This window comes from Dendrobium catenatum, unplaced genomic scaffold (assembly GCF_001605985.2).
Source record: "Dendrobium catenatum unplaced genomic scaffold, ASM160598v2 fragScaff_scaffold_334, whole genome shotgun sequence".
NCBI lineage: Eukaryota > Viridiplantae > Streptophyta > Magnoliopsida > Asparagales > Orchidaceae > Dendrobium > Dendrobium catenatum.
In genome coordinates, this window is record NW_021318796.1 from 137226 (window position 1) to 162491 (window position 25266).

Below are 25266 nucleotides of genomic sequence, written 5' to 3' on the forward strand. Positions count from 1 at the left end.
CAGCACCATCATCACCAACATCACGATTCTCATCACCCTCCCAAACATCAAGCTGCTGCACCACACTGGCAACATCTAGCAAATCAAGACAGTCCGAAGAAGCAACAGCAATTGCACATCCCTACCCCAACGGACTCAGAGCAAAGCGCTCAACAACTTCCTCATTTAACATACAGGGCCTACTTACAGGTAGAACAGTATTCGACGGTATAGCATGAGGACTAACCACCACGGGCAAAATCACATTATCACTTACCACTATATCGGCGAGGGTAAACAGCCACATCCAGAGCTAGTTGGGTAACACCACCCAATTTATCAAAAGAACCCAACATATTATCAGAAGGTCTCACAAGATGAGAACCGGCCAAGGCAACACTTGGAGAAGGATCCAGATTTCCCACCAACTTTCCCACCGAAACAGGAAAGCCATCATCACGAGAGCACACATTACCACACCCCTCATTGTCAATAGCTAAATCATTCAAAACTTGAGGCAAAACCACTTCCAACACAAAGGGATTCGGCAGGACAGGGGCTGCAACCTTCTGCAACAAAGGATGCTATTTAACACAATCAGAATTTTTATGACCCACTTTTTTTGCAATGAGAACAAAAACTAGGCAAGCCTTCCATAACAACCTTTTAAATATAACCCAAACTATCAGGACCAAGCTAAACTAAATCGGGGTGAGATTTAGAAATGTCTATTTCCACAAGAATACGCGCCACAGAAGGACGAGAACCCACCGCAGTGGCATTATCCGATTGAATAGGCCGACCAAAGATAGAACCTAAGCCGAATGCGGGGAGAAAAGGTGGGGACGAAGTTCGGGGAAAGAAAGCCACACGGGGACGATAGGGGATTCTTCTGACAAGTCAAGATAAGGGGTCCATTTTATAATCTTCATAAAGCACCCAAACACAAAGTAAGATCTGTGAGCAAAAATTCTACCATAATCGAGGTCATTAGCAAGCTTGATCAAAATATTATTCGGATTTAAAATAGTGACCGAGAACTCACCAGAAAGTTTGAGGTTGAAAAAAAAAATTCTAATCGCATCAAGCACCGGCAGGCTAAGCGGAAACTTCCCAACCAAAGCATATTCAAAGGGCTTAGCAAGATGAAGCACCTCACTCTCAGAAATCCAAAGCGCTGGCAACCCCCTTAGGGTAGTAACTTTCAAATCAGGAAATTCATTGAAGGTATCCGAACAAGCTAAAACCTCTTTGAAAGATTTCGAATGAGTCTTACCAGTGAGAAAACCCAGATCAGAACGCTTGAAGGAATATGACATCACGAGCAAATCCCACCAGAGAGAAGAGCAACTTCCCACGGGCCAACGAAACAGCTGAAGCAGAGACCTCGACACAGCGAACGATGCCTCCAGGCGACGGCTAGGGCGATGCCCTAGTGGAGTTGCAAGGCATCGCAGAGAAAAATGCACCCTTCCACCACATTAAAATCATTCATGAAAACCCTAACCAGCTGATCTGCCCTCTGCGCCTCCACGAAGAAATCCAATGAGGAGTTAGGGTACATCAGCCGGCACTCGTAGAAGTCGAAGTGGAGCAACTCGTTGCTCACATCCTAGTGGACAATCGCCCTTGTATTTGGTGAGGAGGTTGTGGATGTGGGAGGAGACGGCGGCGCGAAGATCGTCGGAGGAGGAAAATAAGTGAATGACTTAAGGCTTCGTTTGGAATGGTTTTCTTATTGCTTCTTAAAGTAACTTTTTAGTTCAAAAATTAAAAATTTTAAACTAAAAAGCTGCTTTAAGAAGCAGTAAGAAAGCCGTCCCAAACGAAGCCTTAATAGCAGCATATTATAGTTAGCCTAAAGAACGGAGTTATAAAAAATGAACGAATCATTTGGTATGAGTTAAACACTAATTAAGATTAAAACTATGTTTATTAATATTTAAATGTATTAAATTTGATAGAATTGTACTAATTAATAGACAAATATTTAACTAAAATTTAATCGTTAAATTTTATTTGGATTAATTGATGATTAATTTGAGTCATTAATTTTTCATATTAATAAAAATTTATTATGATTTTTTTGAAAATTATAATTTTGCTATAAAAAAATCTGAAATGCTACTTGTATTTTTCGGACTTATGAAACTTATAAATAGAGGGGCAACTGATATATCATCAAAGAATTATCTTGATCGGGCACGAATCTCGACGAAAAAATAAGTTGGAAATTTCAAAAATAAAATTCGGGATAATCAGAACTTCAATTTCAACTAACTTTCGGTCGAATTGAACGTCTCGGAAATACAAACCCAACGACATCAAATTCAACTCAATCTAAGCCCAAATGAGTCAAAATCAAGGACCCGAAGTGTATTTGAAAGGTTCAATCCATTATTTGGATTACAAAACAATTTCAAAATGTGGCATGCTTATAGTCGAATTGAGCGGCTCAACGAGACGAATCCAACGAGCCCATGATCATAAAATTATGGTATCATTTAGGCATTCAAATGCTTAATAAATGGTTCATGATCAAGGGATTCAACATCTGCCGTCCATTCAAACCACTCCCAATTTACTCTAGATCTCTCTCCTATTTACGAGTCATGTCACTCTAAAAAAACTACAAATAGACTCATCATTTCTCGTAAAGGAGGACCCCAAAGTGGGGGAAGAATGAGGCTTAATCAAGAAGAGAAGGAAGAAAATGAAGAGAATGAATAGACTCATTCTCGACTACCGCCACACTTTCACCCGGCGGCCGACCGACGTCGAAGTTCTGTCTGGTCGACAACTAACATCGAAATTAAGCAAGGAAGCAAAAAGAAAAGAAAAAAAAAAGTAATAGACTCCTCGATTGCTGCCGGACTTTCACCCGGTAGCTGATTGACGCCAGAGTTTTACCAGTCCACCAACCGTAGTTGGATTTCTACCCGACGCTGAACTTCTATATAATGTCGGACTTCTTTCCATCGATGGACTTCTACCCGATATCGAACTTCCACCCATTGCCAGATTCTTACCCAATGCTGGACTTCCGTCATACTTCTACTCGACATCGGACTTCCGCCCGTCGTCGGATTCCTACCTAATGCTGAACTTCCGCCCGTCACCGGACTTCCGTTGGACTTCTACCCGATGTCAGACTTCTACCCTTCGTTGGACATTCGTCGAACTTCTATCCGATGTTGAACTTTTGCCCGATGTTGTTCTTCCGACCTTTATCGCCAGACAACAGTCTTTATGACCTCCATCTCCCGCAGACTACAGTCCCTCTGACTTACGTCGCCAACCAACTACAATTCATTCGACCTCCATTGCCCATCGACTACAGCTCATCGACTACAGCTCTTCCGACCAAGCGAACACATCAACAGTGATTCTTCTTATTTTCACCATGTAATACACTTTGTATGATATATATTTGTTACATCAAGTCAAGGACTTCACTCGAATAAAGAGCCTCATTTGCAATCAACTGCAAAAACTAGTATATTCATTTAAATTGGACTAGGCCTCGTAGTTTTTTTCCCTTTTCAGGGGTTTTCCACGTAAAAATTTTGGTGGTTCTTATGAATACTGCACTCTCTCTCTTATTTAATTATGTATTGGATCTTCGTATAAAACTAAGATGTTAAATTTTATATTTCTCAATCACCACGAATATTTCAGAACGCAACAATTTATATATTTACTAGCTTACATTGTTGAGTATGTCGCCTCCATTAAAAGTTGATTACAATTTCTTTTTTTAATGAGTCCACTTTGTTTAGAAGTTTTCCCCTTTATGCCGTAGTGAGTGATACAAAGAAGTTGACGTGGCAGGTAACTATTGGATGCCTGAACATAAAACACGTCACACGACTATTGTCCACTCCATTTTCTTCTTAAGTCAGTCAACGCTCCTAATCAAATGGACCCCACCATTTCGGATATTGTTCTAACAGATCCGCATCATTGGAAGTCTTCGATCCTCTCAAACATAAGGGCAAATATGCAATTTACTGAAAGGGACGTTGTGCAATTTAATATTCTTTGGAGGGCCTTTTTAACTAACCGTACTCCCATTATAAACTAGCTCCCACTCGCTAATTCGGCCACCCCGTACAAATGGCAGATCAAGCCCTAGCTCCTTCTCAGTTAAGCTCCTGTTACGAGCTCAAGCTCTTGATTCTCTGCTTTTGCCTTGCATTTCTCCTTTCCTCATCTGCGGCGGAGATCATCTTTGAAGAGCGATTCAACGGTGATTTTTTTCAACTTGTTTCTCACTCTTACAGATTCCATGGAGCAATTTGTCTGTATTATTAGTTTTCAAAAGAAGAATGCTCTTTGCTATCTTCCCATTCTTTTATGCATCTGGTAATACTTGTTGGTTTCTTAATCGTTCATAGAAGGTGAAAGGCCCGTGACAAGTGATAAATTTCATTTCGTTTAGCATGGTGGAGAAGCTCTGTTACTTGATAGAGTATTTTTGGTAGTAGACTGAGAGTTTGTTGTCTTAGTGTTAAATACAAATCATGCGCGGATGTAGGCGACTACAATAACATATAGAAGATGCGAGATTTTCTACTTGTAAAACTACAAAGAAAAATTACAGGGCCTAAGACAATTTTATTATGTAGTTTTGATCAGTTTATGAGTCTCTATATTGATTTTTAGTGTCATATTTATTAATCAATGATTAATTACCTTAATTAGTCTTGTAATTTGATATCATTAGCTGAATTAGATGAATTATTTTTTGATAATTAGTTGATAATTAATTGAAATTATTTGTATTATAGTGATTATTTAATAAGCAATTTAGCTAGCTAATGCTTATTAATTGTTCTCATTTAATAAATTAACTAATCATTCTAGGACTAATTTGAGTAACTTATTTTAGCAAAGATTAATTAATGACTAATTTGTTTAATTTTCTTAATTATTTAATTAATTTGTCATTCTAATTATTATTTAATACATAATTAATCAGTGCAATTTATTTTCTTAATTAAATAACTATCCTATATAATCTATGATTAGTGTAATTTATTATTCTACTTTCATAGTTATTAATAGCCCCAATTAAACTTTGCTTAATTAATGTATCAATAATTGACATTTTCTACTTTCATAATCGTTCAGTTAATCCCTAATTAGCTTTTTTAACAATATTTATCTGATTCTACCATTAACATTATTTAATAGTTTTAATTCCAGTTATTGATGCAATTTTTGTTTTAGTTTTCAAGTTTTGCTACGAATAGGTTCCATTTCCTATAATTAATGAGAAGCAAAATTGGTTAGTTTAGTTTATATGATAGAGGGATTTCAGTTGACAGAAGTGTCCCATATTCTGGGACTTTGTGATGAACAACACATGATTTGAGAGGAGATCTTGATGTGGAGCCTAAAGGTAGAGGAAAGGCTGTGAGCAATTTATTTCTCTCTTGCATCACTAGTAATGTAGTTTAGTAACCTGGAAGAATTCAAATTTCTGCAAAATAGGAATATGGTTGTGGTCTATCTCAGGCGCCCTTATTTCAGCATGACATTAGGAAACCATAACTAATTCTATGGTTATAAAATTATGAAATACACGCAATATGAAGAAATAAAAGTGATTTGTTTTTACTCCTTAAGTTTGTGAGACTTGGAAATGGGGTAAATAAGCTGAATTGAACTACCTAGACACTGAAAGATGTAGTAATCACTCAACAATGCTAGTTGAACCAATTTTTCTCAGTTCAATATTATCAATCAGTTTAAGCTTTCCATCCTTTTGCTTTCATGTTCCGGTAATCAAAGTGAACTAGAAGGTTGACTGTTTCCTTTCCTCTTGACAATAAAAGCCTAGTCCTCATGAAGTCTGGTTAAATTAGTCAATTTTTGTTAGTTTGGCTGGTCAATTGACCTTTAAGTTCAGTTTTTGGTATGAAGATGACCACAAGGCTGACCAGTCTCAGTATACCCCAGTTTCTAAATTTTTATTAAAGGGGAATAGCATGGGAAAGCAATGTAATCTTGTATAGTTAAAGTACGACTTCAATGGACATAATTGGATAAGCTGCTCAATGCTCAGTGTCCATCATTCCTGGATATGAAACTTGGCTATTGAAATTTGAAGCCTGTATCAAACTTGGAAAATTTGTAAATGTTATTTGGGTCTTCATCTCAAAAGTACGTTAAATTATTATGTACCAGTGATTTAACATTATTAGTGATGAAATTTCTAACCTCACCAATGATTAACTTCCATTTTAGAGCCATCCTTTCATAATGACGTTCATTGCATGTTCTTGTCATTTTTAATGATATCATCACTTACTCTGGTTTGTTTTATATGTTTAATTTGGATATTGAGATTTGCTAAGACCCTAATGGTGGAACTATTACGTGAGCGATCAATGATTGGATATGCATTAAGTCCATATTTTTTTTCGTTGATTATTAAGATTCTTATAGGATATTGATTTATGAATTTTGTAGATGATAGTTCAAAGTGGTGAGACTTCATTTTTCTACTTCCTATTTAAATATGAGTGAATGTTTAGATTATAAAGGGCTTAGGATTAATAAAATAAAAGTTTACTATATGCGATCTTTGTTTAATACTAATATATATTAGCCGCTATTATTGAATAATAAATTGATACCTAAATGTGATATGTTTAAATAACTTAGATCAATTGCATAAAAGAGCAAAATCATTTATGATGATATAACTTTTAGATTAAAATTGAGTGGTTAAATTGATGAAGTGCATCAAGAATGCTACACAATAAGAGAGTATTCTGAAGATTTAAAGGAAAATTTAATCAAATTATAATTAGGCTAGCTTTCTTAATTGAATTTGAGTGCTAAACATGAAAGAACTCATTTGTTAGACAAGTTATGCATAGTGATGTTGACCTCATTTTTAGCACACATACTCTTGAGCTTGCCTCCACACTTAGTGGGGTATTCCTTCATCAATTGTGATGGTGGTTGGCCTTAGGAGCTATTAATTGAGTCAGATTCTTGATTTTTTATGTGATTATGTGTGACAATTGTTTAAGTCTTATCTGGCCACCTTGATTCGTCGTCATGCTCGGATTTGGATTATGTAAGTTGCATTGCGTTCATCATCATGTTTGAGGAGGTATGTGATGAATGTGATGGTGAATTACTGATTTTTTTTGCATGAAGAGTTTCATTTGCATAAAAATTCTTCTACATGAAAATTTCTTATTGAGATCTTATTTTGTGAAACGGGCTGTGCAAGCACGTCAGAATTGTCAAGATCTTTCAAATGAGCCTATCCGCTCCCAAATCGAGCTTCATTTAGCGCGTGTCGAGAGTTTAAGTTGATTATGTTTAAAATATTATATAATTATTTATTTACTTAATTTAGTTATATATACATATATGTATGTCATTGATTTATATAATAATTTAAATAATTGCATTATAATATATTTTAAGATAATTATTTTTCTCCTCCTCTCTCTAAAAAAATCTTCTCTCATCTAACCACTCTCTCACACACCAAAAAGGAGGAAAATACAAATTTTTTACTTCCCCAAGTACAACCAAAGCCTCCCCCCTTCTCCAATTTGACATCCACACATATTTTTATTTTTTTCTCCCATTCTAACTCACGCATTTGAGACCTGCAACTCGCACCAGTTTTCTCTCCTCTCTAAAATAAGAAAATGATATGCTCTTACCAACCACTCTCTCTCATCCACATAAAATAAAATAATAAAAAGACAAAACAAAAAAAGAAAAGAGACTTTCTAAAGTACTATCACGTATAGTTGAGGGACTCATAGCTCTCTCCCTCTTTTTGTTCCTCACACATAAAAACCCAAGCTCATTCATTTTTTGTGCCTCCCCACCACTCGCATTTGCATAAGACTGGATTGCATACATTTAAAATGCTATGTGGAGTTTAACTTGGTGCTCCTTTTCAAGCAGGATGGTAAATCCAGGTCGAAACTACTTAGACGTGTAGGATCTGAGCTATAAGTCTCATCGTTTTCTTGCATTAGTTAGGTTGAGGGCGTTAGCATTTGAAGTACGGTGCATGCCCTATAGATCTAAGATAAAGGGCTAGCGTTATGAGTATATCGTTACATGCTTATCGTTAGGTGAGCTCTTCATTCTTGGGAGGCTATAAATCTCAGTATCTCACTTATCCGCGTCATACTAATGGCGTCTATCCATCCCTCTAACCATAAGACTAGATTGCATTTTAACCCCACGAGCATCCCTTTCGGAGACCCACAGATTTTTGGTAGTGACAACAAGAATACAAAGAGTACGATTACATTATCTCGTAGGAAAAACGATTGCAGAACTCTATATTCTGCACAAGCAGGCCAATGAACGAGTAGATTAAATCATACATATAATTATCCATGAAACATAGTGGTTTTTTCTACACATTTTGATGGATATTAATATATATGATTTAAAAGTCACGAGATTTTTCTCATTCAATACATCAGCTCGAATGGAGTATCGATTTCCCAGGGGCTCAAGCAAGCCACCGTGGTTAATTACATTTTAGGTTTTGACCTAAGATTACTCTCGATTAGTGATATTATTTTGTTCTCTTCTTGGTTGGTGTGTAGTGGATTTCTAGGTTCTTATAATTCAATAATGATATGTTCAACGGGCTATTCAACACACAAAGATCATGTAGTTACTCAGTCGGTCAGAAGGGGAGAAATCAAGAAAAGAGAAATCACACGTCAGGTATGTTAGAGAGAGGGATGGAAGAGACGTCATCAGTGTGATGTGGATAAGTGGGATTTATAGCCTCCCAAGAATGGAGAGCTCACCCAATGATAAGGCATGTAATGATATACTCATAACAGAATGCTAGCCCTTGATCCTAGATCTACATGGGACATATCGTACTCCAAGTACTAACCCCCTTGACCTAACTAATGTAAGACATTGAGGGGGCTTATAACTCAAATCCCACCAGGGGTCTAAGCAGCCCCGACTTGGATTTACCACCCTGCTCGGAACGGGTTACTAGCTAAAACTCCACCTGGCATTTTAAATCAATGCAATCCAATCTTATGCAAATGTGAGAGTGGTAGGGAGGTACAGAAGAGAACTGGGCTTGAGTTTTTGCGTGTGAGGAACTGAGAAAGGGGGAGAGCTATGAGTCCCTTGCATGTACTTGACAATGCTTTAGGAAATCTCTTTTCTTTTTTTATCTTTTTCTTCTTTTGTTTTATGTGGATGGGAGGGGTGGTTGGTGAGAGAGTCTTTTTCTTGTTTTAGAGAGGAGAGAGCTAGTGTGAGCTACATATCTCATGCGTGGGTGGGAATGGGAGAGAAAATAAAAATCTGTAAATCTCATGCGTGGGTGGGAATGGGAGAGAAAATAAAAATCTGTAAAGATGTCAAATTGGAGAAGAGAAGGCTTTGGTTGTGCATGGGGATGTACAAAATTTGTCTTCTCTCCTTTTTTTGGGTGTGAGAGAGTGGTTAGGTGAGAGTAGATTTTTTTTTAAAGAGAGGTGAGAGAGAGAGAGAGAGAAAGAAAAAAATAAAATTATTTTAAAATACAAAATAATACAATTATTTAAATAATTATATAAATTAATGACATATATATAATTAATGTATATATGTATTTTAATTATGATCAAATAAATAAAATTTTATATGGTATTTTAAAAATAATCTACTTAAAATCTCGACGCACGTTAAATGAAGACCTATTTGGGCGCAGATAGACTCTTTTGAAAGATCTCGATGATTTGGACTCACTCGCGCCATCCATTTCCCAAAACATTATCTCGATAAGAAAATTTCATGGAGGAGAAATTCTATGCAAATAGGACTCTTCTTGCACAAAACTATGTGAAAACTTAAGAAATTCACCTTCAGACTGTTCCCATGCCTCATACAACAATAAGTAGGGATGAATGGGGAGTGAGAATTCATGAAGCTGATATAAATTAGCTGGCATAAGGCTAATGTTGGTGATGCTGATGATGATATTGAGACTTACAATTGGTAGTAAAATTCTATCATTTGTTCCATTTTAATCAAGTACTTTGCTTACTGTTATCACAACTCTTGAAACTAATTTTGGTCTTCTTTCTTCTTTTTTCTTTTTACTTTTTCCAAAAAGATGGTTGGGAGAGCCGCTGGGTGAAATCGGACTGGAAAAGGAGTGAAGGAAAGGCCGGATCCTTCAAGCACACTGCGGGAAACTGGGCTGCAGATCCAGATGACAAAGGTCATTTAATCATTTCTATTTTAATTATTATTGCACACCCTATTATATAAAACTTTTACCCTTTCAAATTGATTTGTTTTTTACTTTCTTAAAATAGCTTTCTTCTGCTATGTTACTGCCAGAAAGTCTAGCTAATTCCATATGTTTAATTATGGATGGAATGACGTCTGCTGACATGTTTTTTGGCAAGCTTCCAGGAATCCAGACATACCCAGATGCTAGGCACTTTGTACTATCTGCAAAAATTCCCGAGTTCAGTAACAAGGATAGAACACTTGTGCTACAGTACTCTATTAAGTTTGAGCAGGATATCGAATGTGGTGGAGGTTACATCAAACTCCTTTCTGGTTATGTCAACCAGAAGAAATTCAGCGGCGATACACCATATAGGTCTCCCTTTTCCCAAACCCTTTGTTGTATCTTTAGGTTTTCTTTGGTTTGAAGGAATTGAAAGATATGAAACGAAAAAGTAAAATGGTAAAGGGAATGAATTGAAATTAATTTTCACCAAGTTGTTTGGCTGAAGAGAAACTGTGTGGAGAAGTATTTGTTTGATTTGCAGGAATAACAATAAATTGAAGAATGAATGCAACCTAATGTTATTCAGACTTCAAATTTGCTCTTGTTTCAATGGGTTCATGTAAAGAATCATGAAGAGAAACATGCAAATGCTTTAATTTCCCGGATAAAATAAATTTTCTAAGAATGACACCCAAATCAAAAACGGAAGATGTAATTATGAGGTAAACACCATGACCTTTTCACTTAATTCCTCTAAACTAAACACAAACTAAATGATTGATACGCTAGTTGAATCTTAAAACTTCACTTGCTATTGAAACTTGTATGTCAGTAGAGCAGTGTAGAAACTTATAATGATTCTCCAGAATACGTGGCAGTACTTTTGGCTTGCTGCTAGAAGAAACTATATTTTACATCTGGAATTTGTAATTGATGCTTCACAAAGGTTACATTCTTTACTACCTAATTTATCTATATTTTGTTTTGGGAAATTTACATACATACCATTTTATAACATCTTATTTAAATATCTAACACTAAAAATTTTAATATTTCATATATACCACCCTATATTTCTTGCCTACCACTCATAATTTTCATTTCTACCACTCATATTTGATATGAAAATGAACTATGATGGTATGTATGTAATATTAGCGTTTAATGTGTTAAATGTGTTAATAGAGTAAGTATAAGGCAGTATGTATGTAAACGTATTATGGTGATATGGAAAGAACATATTTTTTTTATTTGGCTCAGAAAGAGTACTCATTCATTTATTCTATAATCTTTCATGGTTTAGAAGTAGGTAAACGTATTATGATGACATGGAAAGAACATATTTTGAACTCGACTTTGTTTTCTATAATGTATACCTTCATTTATGTGCACACTTTTTGAAATACAACAAATGATTAAGTACTTCGGACAATTGATCTAAGGTGATCATGTTCTCTTATGCAGTTTAATGTTTGGACCTGATATATGCGGTACCGATACAAAGAAGCTTCATCTGATATATTCTTACCAGGGACAGAACTATCCCGTCAAGAAGGATCTGCAGTGTGAGACAGATAAATTGACTCATTTCTACACATTTATTCTTAGACCTGATGCCTCTTATAGCGTCCTGGTCGATAATCGAGAAAGAGAATCTGGAAGCCTTTATTCTGACTGGGATATTCTTCCTCCTCGGAAGATTAAAGCTGTAAATGCTAAAAGGGTATAACAATGCTCTATTCTTACTAACCAAAAATCTTCAATTGCTAATCAACATTTTATTTTTCATTTGCTTCCTCTAATGTGTATGACATTACTTTCAGCCTGCAGACTGGGATGACAGGGAATACATCGACGATCCTGATGATGTTAAACCTGAGGTTGCATGCGGATTTAATACATTTTTTCTTCTGAAAGTGATGCATTTTTTTTTTTCTTACGATGTATAAATGTAATGCAGGGATATGATTCTATTCGAACTGAAATTCCTGACCCGAAAGCTAAAAAGGTGCACAATTGTGTTCGTAAAGTAGTTGTAATAAATGCTATTGTCGGATACTTCTCACTGTATAATCTGCAATAAAACCTTGGACATTGTAATAGTGGAAAATTTGTTTGTCATGCATTCTGAAATTAATTCTTTCTTAATTCTGTTCAATTAGCCTGATACATGGGATGAAGATGAAGATGGAATATGGAAGCCGCCAAAGATCCCAAATCCAGCATACAAGGGGCCATGGAAACCAAAGGTTTGTTCAGGATTTTCTTTAGTAGTTGCCACGGGGTGTTCATTGCTCCTTAACGTTCACTTCTGTTTCTGCAAAAAAAATAAAAATAAAAAAATCTCTGGTAGTTATGCACTTGATTCATATAAAAAATTTTAGCGATTATTCTCACCAGTTACAAATCTTGAAAATTACAGAAGATCAAAAACCCAAACTATAAGGGAAAATGGAAGACTCCATGGATTGACAATCCAGGTAAGTTGAGATTAATGGTGATATGCATTTTCCGAACACTTAAATTATTTTATCTCCTTAGGCTCCTTTAGACGATATGGCTTTCTATTGTTTGATTTGCTTCCTTAAACATGAGAAGAAATTTTAATGTGCTTGGCGTAATGGTGAATTTGTTTCAATTTAAGCATCTATAAGTGATGAAATCTCTATTATGAAACCAAATATTTGTTTAGCTAAAATTGGTTGTAATCAAATTCTTATATTTTTTTAACTTATCAAAAATGTGAGGTGTTCCAATCTTGACTTGAGAGCTAGGAAGTCACTTTCAATTTTGTTTTAGCTTTCAATAACAATGGATTAATATTGAATTAATTTGATGATGAGTTAGAATGTTAATTTTGTTTAAAATAATAATAAAATAATGAAAAATTAATGTGAGGTGGATAAAAATAGAATTTATTGCAGCTTAAACAAATGTAAGAAATGAGCTCTAAGCTATGATGCACCGACAATTTTCCTCAAAGAGGCGTGTAGTGTCTGACATGTATTCGACATGACATGCATCTGACATGCCTTCGACATGTATTGGACATTCTAAAAATGTGTCCGATTAAAAAAAATTAAATAAAAATTAGACACGTGTGTCTTAAATATTTTATGAATTTTTTTAAACATAATTTCTTGTATTTAAACTTTTTATTTATTTAAAATATCAAAAATAAATTTCTTATTTTCTATCCACAACACCAAATCAATCATCCGCACTTAATACTACATTCATCGAATATTCTTATTTTCATTTCCCTTTGGCATGTCGTGACTGGTTTCAAAATAATTTTCGATGTCATCTCGACATCAAACGTTTGACGTCGATAAATTTTTCGTAGAAATTATAATATTGTGTTATATTTTCAACAATTAACGTGTCCTGCGTTCGTATATGTGCATCATAGGCTCTAAGCAGCCATAACTTTTTCGTAGCCAGGGCCTAAAATATATATTTTAAAATCTTCCTAAACTTTTTTTTTATTTAGGTTTGGACCAACATTGACAATTAAAAAAAAATGTTGAATTTATTATTAAAAAAATAAAATATTAAATATAAAATGATAAAAAAAAACTTATAATTTATGTCTGTTTTTCATATTATGAAAGAATTGAATGATTATTTCATTGTCAATACAATTTAATATTTCTTGCTCAATATAAGAGAGTAAAGTATTGTTCAGCTATTAATTCTTAATTATATTTTTCAGTCAAATTTTTATAATACTTATAGTAGAAAATGTTCTTTCGACTCCTGCTATTGCAACTAGTAACATTAATGTCAGTTCCAATAGCTTGAAAATAAGTGAATATAGAGCATCATTCATACTCTGGATCATTTTCTCGACAAGGCTTGCAACATCTTTAAAGGAAGAAAATTACTAATCATACCAAATATCCATAACATAAGTTTTTAATTGATTATCAAAAATCATCATATCCGTAGGAGTAAAATCAGTTATGCAGAACAAGTTATGAAGTTTCACCCTTAAAAATAAATAAGAGAGATGAGTGGAAGAAAGAGAAAGTTCATAATAACATTATATTGCATTTAATATTATTTCAGAGTAAATGAATGGCCTGAAAATTAGAATTGCATTATACTATTATATAAACATACCTATGATGCTGCAACTTGCTTGCAATGGCGAGTTCGGCTAGTCGTGGGTTGAGCACTGCAAACACTCGGCTGGTAGTTGCTGAGGAGCGATTAGGCGAACGAGGTCCAAGTGGATGTGGCAGAGGAATTAGGGCAAATCATAATTCTAAGCTATTAATAAAGAAAAACACAAAATGTCGAGGGCGGGAGTCATGGGAGGCCGAATCTAGTAAACATATTTCTAATTTGGGGGTGGAGGGAGTGGGGGGTACTTAATCCACCCCTGACTCTAATTAATGCGTTCCTACAAAACAAACATATAATTGTAACTTCAATGCAACTGATTTTCATAACTAAGATCCAAACATTTATGGTGAAACAAATTGGCCCGTACTGCTGAAGAGAAATTTCAGCTGTATGAAATCTAAAAACCCAACTTTCTTGAAATGGTTCTGATAGAAACTGCCAGTAAAAATCCTCTTTCTCTTGGCTGAAATTAAATTACAGCAATCCTAAACACAATCTCCAAGAGGAATTAAGAGTAATAATAAGAAAAAAAATTTATTTGATGATATACGGAAGAAAATAACAAGTACAATGGATCTTCTATTGGAGAGGTAGATCTGACTCTCCTAAATCCCTAGCCACCGGCTAGAGCCTAAAACTCCCTAAGATCAATCTAAATTTAGCAAATAACATCATAATCCCGAAATCATCCTATTGTTAGCCTTAAATAAGCTCATTTAATTTTCTCCCAAAGTAGCCCCCTTTCCCTAAGAATTCCGTCTCATATTTGAATTCAAATCAGATCTCTTGTCCTAAATAATTCCCTCCCAATTGTAATTAAAATTTTTCTAAACAATTTCCCCTTTATTCATCCTCCCTTTTCCTAAATAATTATCTCTTAGATTTTGCATTCAAATTAGATTTGTTGTCCTAAATAATTTCATCCCAATTGTAATTAAAACTTTCATAAACAATTCCTCTTGATTAAGAACATTCCTAAACAGCTCCCGCATGGTTCGGAAACTTTCTAATTACTATTTTTGTAGAGATTCAAATTTGTGACCTCTACTTTGGATATCAAAGGTCATATCACTCAATTAGTAATTATTTGTTAAATAACTACAATCCTTAAAGCAGTATAGTCAATAATTTTAACATGATTTTATCAAACAATCATCTTTATTCAACAGAGTAGGATTGCACTATGAAGCACACAACACGGCAAAAGATGACATTACATACGGATCCAAGACAGCTTATTTCTTTTGCTAACTTTTTATCTCAACTCGCAGAATTTGAAGATGATCCTGACCTCTATGTGCTTAAGCCTGTCAAATATGTTGCTTTTGAAGTATGGCAGGTGAGGGAGCACATCAAACATAGTTGAATTAACTTACAACTTGATGTGATATTCATGATAAAAATATACAGGTAAAGGCTGGCTCAGTTTTTGACAATGTTCTTATATGCGATGACCCAGAATATGCAAAGCAAGTTGTAGAAGAGATTTGGACAAAAAATAGAGAGGTAGAGATGCATGTTACCAAATGTTAAATTCTACTTTGAATTTTAACTTCTCATATTATTTTTGTTTCGCTCAATTCAGGCTGAGAAGGAGGCCTTTGAGGAGGCAGAGAAAATTAGACGAGCTAAAGAAGAAGTGGTGAGAACAAAGCGCTGATTGCAAATAAAAGATGGATTGCTTTGCTATTGATGTAAATTTTGATAATTGTTGTGCAGGAAGCACAGAAGGCAAGGGAAGAAGGCGAGAGACGCCGAAGGGAGAGAGGATATGATCGGCGTTATCGAGAAAAGGAGAGATACAGGGATAGATACAGAAGGGTATGTTGGTCTAGCCTGATCTTTGCTTGTGGCCTGATTCCAGTAGAACTTGCTTTCAGTTTGATGATGATAAGCCTTCTCTCTTAGGCTTCGTTTGGGGCAGCTTTCTTACTGCTTTTTAAAACAGTTTTTTATATAAAAATTTTAATTTTTTTAATAGAAAGCTGAAACAAAGTCGTCCCAAACGAAGCCTTAAATTGCCATGTGTTGATAATTAAAAAATGCTTCATATGTCCGCTAACTCTTGTGTTTTATTGCAGCGTCACCATGATTTTGATGATTATCATGTAAGTTCTACTAATTTATTTTTTTCTCATATTTGTTTTCGGCTTTGTTGGGAACTGTTTTTTTTACTATTTTCTAAAGTATTTTCTTAGTACAATTTTTTTTTAAATAGCGAAAAAATAGTAATCAAAAGCTGTCTCAAATGAAACATTCATCTTTGGATTCGTTTGAGACAATTTTTTGGCCATTATTTTTTTGCTACTTGCAAAAAAATTTTGTGCTAATAAGTTGTTGTATAAAACAATAAAAACTGTTCCAAATGAAATCTAAAGCTTCATTTGAGACGGCTTTTTTATTGTTTCTTAAAACAACTTTCTAGTACAAAAATTTAAATTTTCTATTAAAAAGTTGCTTTAAAAAGCAGTAAGAAAGTTGTCCCAAACGAAGCCTTAATGAACTTTTCAGTTGCTTTGCTTCTTTTTTTATGTTTAAGATTCAATTAATTTCTCTGCAGGATGAACTCTGAGAGTGCATCAAAGCACCGCGCATATGGGGGTGGCAAAAGGAAAATATGGCTTTCAAGAAAAATAAATTAGGATTAGAATATTATGAATTAAATTTGATCAAAATGAATTTTATAGTCATTAAATTTATTTTGAGATGAATTTAAACTGATTAATCATATAGTACATTCATCTTAAATTAAGTTTAATAGAGATAAAATTCATCTAATTAAATTCAGATCATGATATGCTAATCTAAATTTTCTGGGACTCTCAATTGTTGTGCTGTGTTAGTACTCTCAGTTTGTGGCAGCATCAGGGAAAGATTTGGGGTGGCTTTTGGACCCCTTAGTTTTGAAATAAATCCTCTCAAATGTTACGAATAACATCAAAGTTTCGTTAAATTATAAGTTTAGGATAAAAAATGTCTCTCCCTTAGTTTCTTTAAAATCATTTAAATCCTTATTTGAAGTGTAATTTTCTTACAGAACACTCCTCTCTGCTGTTCTTGATTTCCAAATATCTTCTTACTTTATGTTTGATTTTGTTTGGAATGATTTCTTTACTGTGAGTGTTGAGTATTTTTTTGCTAGATATTGCAAAGCACATTGGGGTTGTAGGATGATTTGAGTGGAGCATTCTTGATTTAGGTTTTGTTTGGGATAGTTTTTTTATAATTTTTTGTAAGTAAATTTTTAGTACTAAATTTTTAGCGCAATAATTTTTTTTACTTAAAAATTATTTTGAATTAGGAAGAAAGTTATTCTAAATGAAGTCTTAATGTTATTGCCTTCATTTGAGTTTATTGACATGTTTGTTGGGAAGTAAGATAGAGTGAAGAATTTGACTTGGACAAAGTAATACAATGTTAGTTTTGCAATTCCTTAGATGAGGGTTATAAAGTGGGTGGCTTTAAGTTGTAACTCATCATTAGAGTCAAACTTTTGACATAGTTTGGTGGAAATCATAGTCTCGCTGGCAAATTGATTTTGTAGATAGGTAGGTATCCTGGAGGAGGAAGGCACGCCTGATTAGATCTTTTTGGAGCCATCACCATGAGATCGTTAGGAAAATAGAATTTCTTGTGAAAATTAATCAAGGAATCGTTGGTAATGGTGGACACAACATCATCAGCCTTACCCGTCTTGCAGGACCTCCTCTTACCATCATTATGTGCAGCAGGATGTGAGTCTCCCTTGGTCATTAGATCTGTCAGAGAGGGGTGTTCACTTGTAATGACTTTTGTATAGGGATAGGCCCTATAATTAGATCAGGTATGTCACATATCTAAAACAAAGGAAAGCCTCTTATATAGGTAGAAGTCTAAAGGGGAATGGGTGGAAGGAAGAAGGGATTCCTTCTACAGAGAGAGAGGTCTTAGAACTTAATATACCACCTATACATGAACACAACTTCACTTTATAGTCAAAATGGGGAGTTGGAGGAGTAAAGTAAGTTATTTGAAATAAAATTATTATTTTAGTATTATTATTTTATTAAAATTATAATTATATTATAAAGTTTTATTTGAAAAAAAAAGAAGAATTAATAAAACTTATATATATATATCCACTTTAATCACTTCCTCCACTACTGGCCCATGACTCCAACCTGCCCACAACTTAACTAATCGCCCACGTTCTTGAACTTGGGCAGGCCAAAGAACATTGCCTAGGTGGGTCGCATGAGTGGCCCAAGTTGGCCTTATGTGCAGGTCAAGCAAAGGCTAGGAAGCTAGCGGGCCAACGCGCAAGCAGAGCATGTAGGCCAATTTTAGGTCCAAGCCTAATTTTCGGCCTTGATAGTCCAACTTGGAAGCTTTTGGAGTCCCTGGAACAGTTTTTCGATGTTATGAACTCAATTTTGACACTTTCAAAGCCTAACAAAAACTCTACATTTATTTTTGAGCGATTTCAAAGGTTTCTAAATGAGATTTTTAATATTTTATACTCCAACAATCACATATTTTCAAATTCTTTGAGTTACGACATCTAAAAATATGGGTAATTGATATATCATAAAAAATTATCTTGATCGAGCACGAATCACGAGGCAAATTTGAATTGAAAACTTCTAAAATTAATTATGGGGCCATCCAAACTCTAATTTCAGCCAACTTATAGTTGAACTGAATGTCTCGAAAATATGAACCCAACGACACCAAATTCAATTTAATCTGGGTCCAAATCAAGGGCCCGAAGCTTATTTATAAGGTTAAGCATAAATTGGATAATCAAATGATTTTTAAATATGATATGCTTATAGTCAAATTGAGGGGCTTGATTAGACTAATCCAACAAGCTCAAGATTGTAGAATTCCAACATCATTAAGGCACTCAAATGCCCAATAAATAGTATATGATCAAGTTAATCAATATCGACAATCCATCTAAAACACTCTAACCTACCCTTGATCTTCTCATTATTTACTAGCCATGCTACTTCAGTTTGATCAAAAAATTTTTAAGGCTTTCTTACCTCTCTACATCAGCATTATGCTTTATTGCTTTATGGATTTATAAATTATAAGTATGTAGTTATGTGGCAATGGCATCAAGATTAGGGAATTATTATAGACATGTAATTAATACAATGTAGTTAGTATGTCATATGTGAGTCTGTCTGTGACTTTGAGTCTGTGATAGTGGTACGTGGTTAGTGGCGGGGATAAATTTTGAATTTGAAATTCTTGAATCATGAATCATTGAGATAAAATTCATCGTTATTATGCAGTAAAAGCTTCATCTTATTGTTGCACTCTTTGTGATACATGTTGTAATTGTTATAATACGTGTTGTTTTTATTTCTTTGCACTATATCGATGCTGTTATTTTTTGCACCTGTTTGATATTTAGGAAATAGTCTTTCATATTTAGCATTTTTGTTTTATATAATGTGGTTTAATTGGTTCACTAGATAGAGGATTCAAACATCATTCATGAGATATTTTTTTATGAGAATGAGCAAGTTGGCATTACTAATAATATGGTAGAGCTATCTGATGATGCATGTAATGATGATTTGGTAATTGTTAAGAAGCGTAAAAGGATAATTTATGCAATTAGGGGTCATTTTAAGATGTTATCTAATCCAAAAGATGGTAAACAAAAATATAAATGTAAAAAACATGGTGTGCAATATCTATGTGATAGAAAAAATTGGACTGTTAACTTAAGGTTCCACTTGCAAAATTGCAAGATAAGAGATATGTGCATTATCGCCCAGCTCCTATTGTAAACTACCTTTAATTCATCTATTCATATTACATATTATAAGTTTGACTTGGTAGAATTTCATGGTTTATTTATAGTTTGTATTATTATGCATGATTTGTCCTTCCAATATGTTGAATGGGTGGGTTTTCGAGCTATTTTGACGACCTATCTTCACCTGGATGTGCAACTATTTTATAAGAATACTAAAAGAAATTATTGCAAGAAATTACTCACTAAAGAACTTTCTTATATCCGGTCATAATTATATAAGTGCGCCGGCAAAGTTTGTGTTACATCAAATCAATGGACATCTATAATTACTGATAAATTTATTTGCTTTTATATAGTTTTTTCTTTCATACCACCCCTCATGATGGTATAGCGTTGTTTGAGAAATTGTAATCTCTTTTGCTTGAATGAAAAATAGACTCTAAACTTTTAAGAACCACATTAGACAACGCTTCTGCAAATAATGTTTTGTAGAGTTCTTAAGAAATCAATTGAATTTGCATAGTGGTCTTCTATGTGAAGGTGAGTTTTTTTTCATATCAGATGTACTACACATATTGTTAATTTAATTGTTCAAGAGGGTCTAAAAGAGATTGATGCCTCAATCTCCAAAATTAGGGAGAGTATAAAATATGTAAAGGGCTCTCAGATAAGGAAATAAAGATTTCTTGATCGTGTTAAGCAGAGTTGTTTGAAATAAAAAAAAAGTTCACAATAAGATGTGCCAACAAGGTAGAATTCCACTTTCATAATACCCTATAGTACTAGATACTATCGAAAGGCTTTTCTACATGTAGAGTTTGGTGATTCAAATTTCAAATATTGTCCTACAACTTTAAAATGGGAGAGGGTTGCGGCTATTTCTATTTTCTTAGCTCATTTCTATGATATAACATGTTATATCTATCGCAAAGTACCTAACAACAAATCTTTACTTTTCATGAATTTCAACAACTTATGTAACATTGTTACATAAATTGTTAGAGGGCTTTGACTACTTAAAAAAATGACTTTAGGGATGATTAGAAATTTTGAAAAATATTGGCCAGACTTTAGTGTGATCTTGGCAATAACAATTTTTCTTGATCCATGATATAAATTTACATTCATAGAATGGTACAATAGAAGGTTGTATGAAAGTGATTTTGTGTATGAACTAAAAAAAGTAAAAAATAAATTTTCTCATTATTCACAAACTATACAAGGACTATTGGAAATGTTGCATCTAGGGTAGGTTCAAATGCAACACAAAGGAGACATTCTAATGTATCAAACCTCTCTTCTTCTATTGTAATTAAGTCACAATTTCTTCTAGCAATTGTTTTTCCATTTATAGTTACTCCATCTTTCATGTTGATTCAACTCTTCGTTTAACAAACAAGATTTTGATTCATTTGAATAAGATGTTATTATGTCTAAAAAAGTCAGGATTGTAAATATATCTTGATAAACCCAAACTTGATAGGAAAATTTAGTTAAATGTTTTACATTTATGGAAAGGCAATCAACATAGATTCCCCGAGGTTTCTGCAATGGCTTGTAACATATTGCATATTCCCATAACAATAGTAACCTTCGAAAGTGCCTTCAGCAATAGTGGTAGAATCTTAGATCAATATCAAAGTGTACTTAAACATGACATTGTTTATGCTTTAGTTTGTGCAAATGATTAGTTTTATGGAGACCAGGGTGTAATATCATTTAGCTCTTACTTTAATTAATATCTTCAAAAAGTAAAGTCTCAAATGTTTAAGAGCACAACTTTATATTTTTATTTATTGAAGTGTTACTTGACCATAAACTTGAAGCTGTGAATGAATATATTCTAACTTTAGCAATAAACCAAGTTCAAGGAGAAGGTTAAGAAAATTATGTTATCAGATAATTGATGTCTATAATGAACACTGCTATGAAAACTATAATTTAATGTTTAGTTGTTAGTTGCTGGCGTGTTGCAATGTCGAACTTAATTTCTTATTTAAAACTACTGCAACAATCACATCAGTTCAAAATTTTGAAAATGCCAATGATTAAACCTGTTGTTAAAATGCTAATAGTAATGTTACTATACCTGCTTAAAATACTTCATATATTTTTGGGTATTGATGTTGGCAATACAAGTTGTTATAGTTATTATGTCTGTTTAGATGTTGTTATTACACCTGGTTGGAAGCCTTCATTTATTTTTGGTGTAACTGTTGTTATAATGTTATTAAACCTAGTTTGCTATTGGGAACATGATTCATCTATTTTTGGTGTCTAATTTTTTTGGCAATTGCATAATTTTTAATTGTTTTGTTATTTTGCTTTTTTATCTATTGGCTGTTATTTTCTCGAAGCAAGTTATGGCTATTATAATGCTATTTTTTTGGTTGGCTAGTTGGTTGTTGGCATGTGGGCTGTTGTTAAATTTGAACTTATAATGCTTCATCAGTTCATCTGTTTGATGAATTAAGGTAAAGACTAAAGCTATGAAAGCTCAAGCAATGATGGGAAACTTTCCAAATTGAAAGTGAGAGTCTTTGAGGGTAAATACTATTGAAATCAGTGGCATTTGTGTTAGTTTGAGCGCATATACTATATTATTTAACATATACTAAATTAAGCTTATTGCAAACTGTCGCCTTGAATGTTAATAGAAAATTAAAAATATAAAATATTCATTATTTACTCACTTTTTATTAGTGTTGAATGAATTGGAGGGTTTACTTGAGCTATTTATTAAAGCTTTCTAGTTTATGTTATCTCATGATTTAGAATTTTATCTATTTAAGACTTTTAAGTGTTTAACCATCTTTCTTTTGCAGTTAATTCAATTTAATGAGTAGAAGAGTATGATATCTTGAGCTTTTTGATGAATGTGTTGGACCTGTATTTTGAAATTTTTGATTGTTTAGTTTCTAATTTGTGCATGTAAGTTATTACGTTTTTAATTTGAGTTTATTTGTAAATTGTAATGTATTATGTAAAAATGTAACATTATAAATAAATTATACATTGCTTCTAATTTTTAATGTATAATTTTACTTGTTCCTGTTACCTATACATTTAATCATATAAATTTAATTATTGAATTGCTTCCGGGTTTGGTCGTGTTGACCCGAACTCGAACCAAGTCGGGTTTGGGTTAGAAAAAGTGATCGAATCCTAGACCTGGTCGAGTTCGGGTCAAGTAAAAAACTAGTTGGTTGAAAAAAGTGAAGAGAATTTGACCCTATAGACACGTTTTGTAGAGATCAATCTTAATATTGTAACTTCATCATTCAAGAGGACATTAACTAAAAAATACTTTCAATTGAAGGATGAGATTGAACATTTGATTCCCTATGAACATTTAGGTTATTATTTACAAAGAAATAATTTGCATATCATCAGCCTGAGAATAGAGGAGATAAAAAAAATCGTGGTAAAAAAATTGTTAGTATTATTGACTAGGAATACCCACATGTTTGAAATTGCTCAAAGAATCAAAACTATTTAGAATTTTCAAATTATATATATTTCAAGTAAGTTTTATTATTAATGAAATTTTATATAAATAATATTGCATATTATAATAACCAGGAAGGCATTCTCATGAGGCAGCCTCGAAGGAAAGTTATTAGTGGACAAAGTCCTCAATAGAAAGATCTCTTGTGGCAAGTGACAGACAATGTCTCCACTCATAACCCCAATAAGGTCTGCTCATGAGGTAGCCTCGAAGGAAAGCTAGCAGTGGACAAGGTCCACACTAAAAAGACTAAATGAGAGATAGTGGTTGATATGGTCACCACTCATTTAAAAACCTTAGAAGGTAAAAGCCTCTGAATGCTCAGAATTATTTAAAAACTTTTAAAGGTAATGACTCAAAAGGAATATGTGTATATAAAATCTTAAAAATTTAATGACTTAAAAGATAGATGAACACCTAAAACCACAAAAGACAAAAGCCGCATAAGGTATAATATTATAAAAAACAAACTTTGAAGATATACACCTCAAAAGGCATAGGTACACCAAAAATCTTAGAAGATTAAAAACCTCAAAAGATATAGGTAAATCAAAAATCTTAAAAGCTTTAGAAGATATACATTTCTTTGAATCATCAATGTTAAAAGTTACAGAATGAAAAAATCCCTCTAATCTAGTTACTCTAACTAGGTGGGTGGGTGGGGGTATAGAATATATCAAAGCATATCTAAAAAATACACGAAAGAGTTAGTTTCTTCTAAAAGGTAAATTCACAAATAAAAAATATTCTTTCAAGAAGATGGAGTATTCATTACTTTAAATAAATGGAACATCAATTTCATGTAAACATCTAATTCACAAATGAAAATTATTCTTTCAAGAATATGGAGTATTCAACAACAACAACAACAACAACGTCAAGCCTTTGTCCCACTACGTGGGGTTGACTACATGAATCCTTTTCACCGTTGTGTCTGGTTAAAAGTCAAATTCTCATTTAAATCTAATAAAGAAAGATAATTTTTAATATTTTTTAACCAAGTCTTTTTAGGTATACCTTACCTTTCTTAACATAAGTCAAATCTAATACCGCAAGTTTCCTAACCGGGTCATCGAAAGACCTCCATTTAATATGACCAAACCATCTATGGCGGCTCTCTCTAATCTTACTTCCACTGGAGATACTCCAACTTTTTTACGTATATGCTCATTTTGTATCCTATCTCTAAGGGTCAAGCCACTCATCCACCTAAGCATCCTCATCTCTACAACACTTAACTGCATCCTCATCTATGCAACACTTAACTTAGTATTATGCTTCTCTTTTAATGGCCAACATTCGATACCATAAAGCATTGCAGGTCTCACCACCATCTTATAAAATTTTCCCTTAAATTTGAGGGGGACTTTTCTATCGCACAATAAACATGATACATTCCTCCACTTCAACCATCCAACTTGAATTATGCTGATAATATCCCCATTAATTTCACCATCACTCTAAACAATACTACAATATATCCAAGATATCTAAAACGTGTACTCTTATTCATGACTTGATCGCCCAAAGTCATAATCCCATCACTAGGTCTATTGCTAGCTACTAAAATTACACTCCATATATTCAGTTTTAGATCTACTCAAATGAAAACCATTAAACTCTAAAGTTGACCTC

At 33.6% G+C, this 25266-nt stretch overlaps 1 protein-coding gene across 1 annotated transcript; it reads left to right on the top strand.

The window, feature by feature from the left end:
- Positions 1-4070: 4070 nt before the first annotated feature.
- LOC110096951 (calreticulin-3-like) lies at positions 4071-17388 on the top strand. Its single transcript, XM_020823119.2, has 14 exons — positions 4071-4228; positions 10109-10216; positions 10414-10606; positions 11702-11960; positions 12061-12117; positions 12198-12245; positions 12400-12486; positions 12660-12717; positions 15640-15707; positions 15779-15874; positions 15954-16010; positions 16088-16189; positions 16450-16476; positions 16929-17388. Exons 1-14 carry the CDS (start codon positions 4096-4098, stop codon positions 16938-16940), a joined length of 1305 nt encoding a protein of 434 aa, XP_020678778.1. The 5' UTR covers positions 4071-4095; the 3' UTR covers positions 16941-17388.
- Positions 17389-25266: the final 7878 nt, after the last annotated feature.

What these genes read in the sequence shown, in the direction of transcription:
- LOC110096951 (XM_020823119.2), top strand. Translation starts at nt 4,096, where the DNA reads ATGGCAGATCAAGCCCTAGCTCCTTCTCAGTTAAGCTCCTGTTACGAG. An exon ending in CTGATGATGTTAAACCTGAG is followed by an intron (nt 12,118 to 12,197) that starts GTTGCATGCGGA and finishes AATGTAATGCAG; the next exon opens with GGATATGATTCTATTCGAAC. An exon ending in TTGCTTTTGAAGTATGGCAG is followed by an intron (nt 15,708 to 15,778) that starts GTGAGGGAGCAC and finishes AAAAATATACAG; the next exon opens with GTAAAGGCTGGCTCAGTTTT.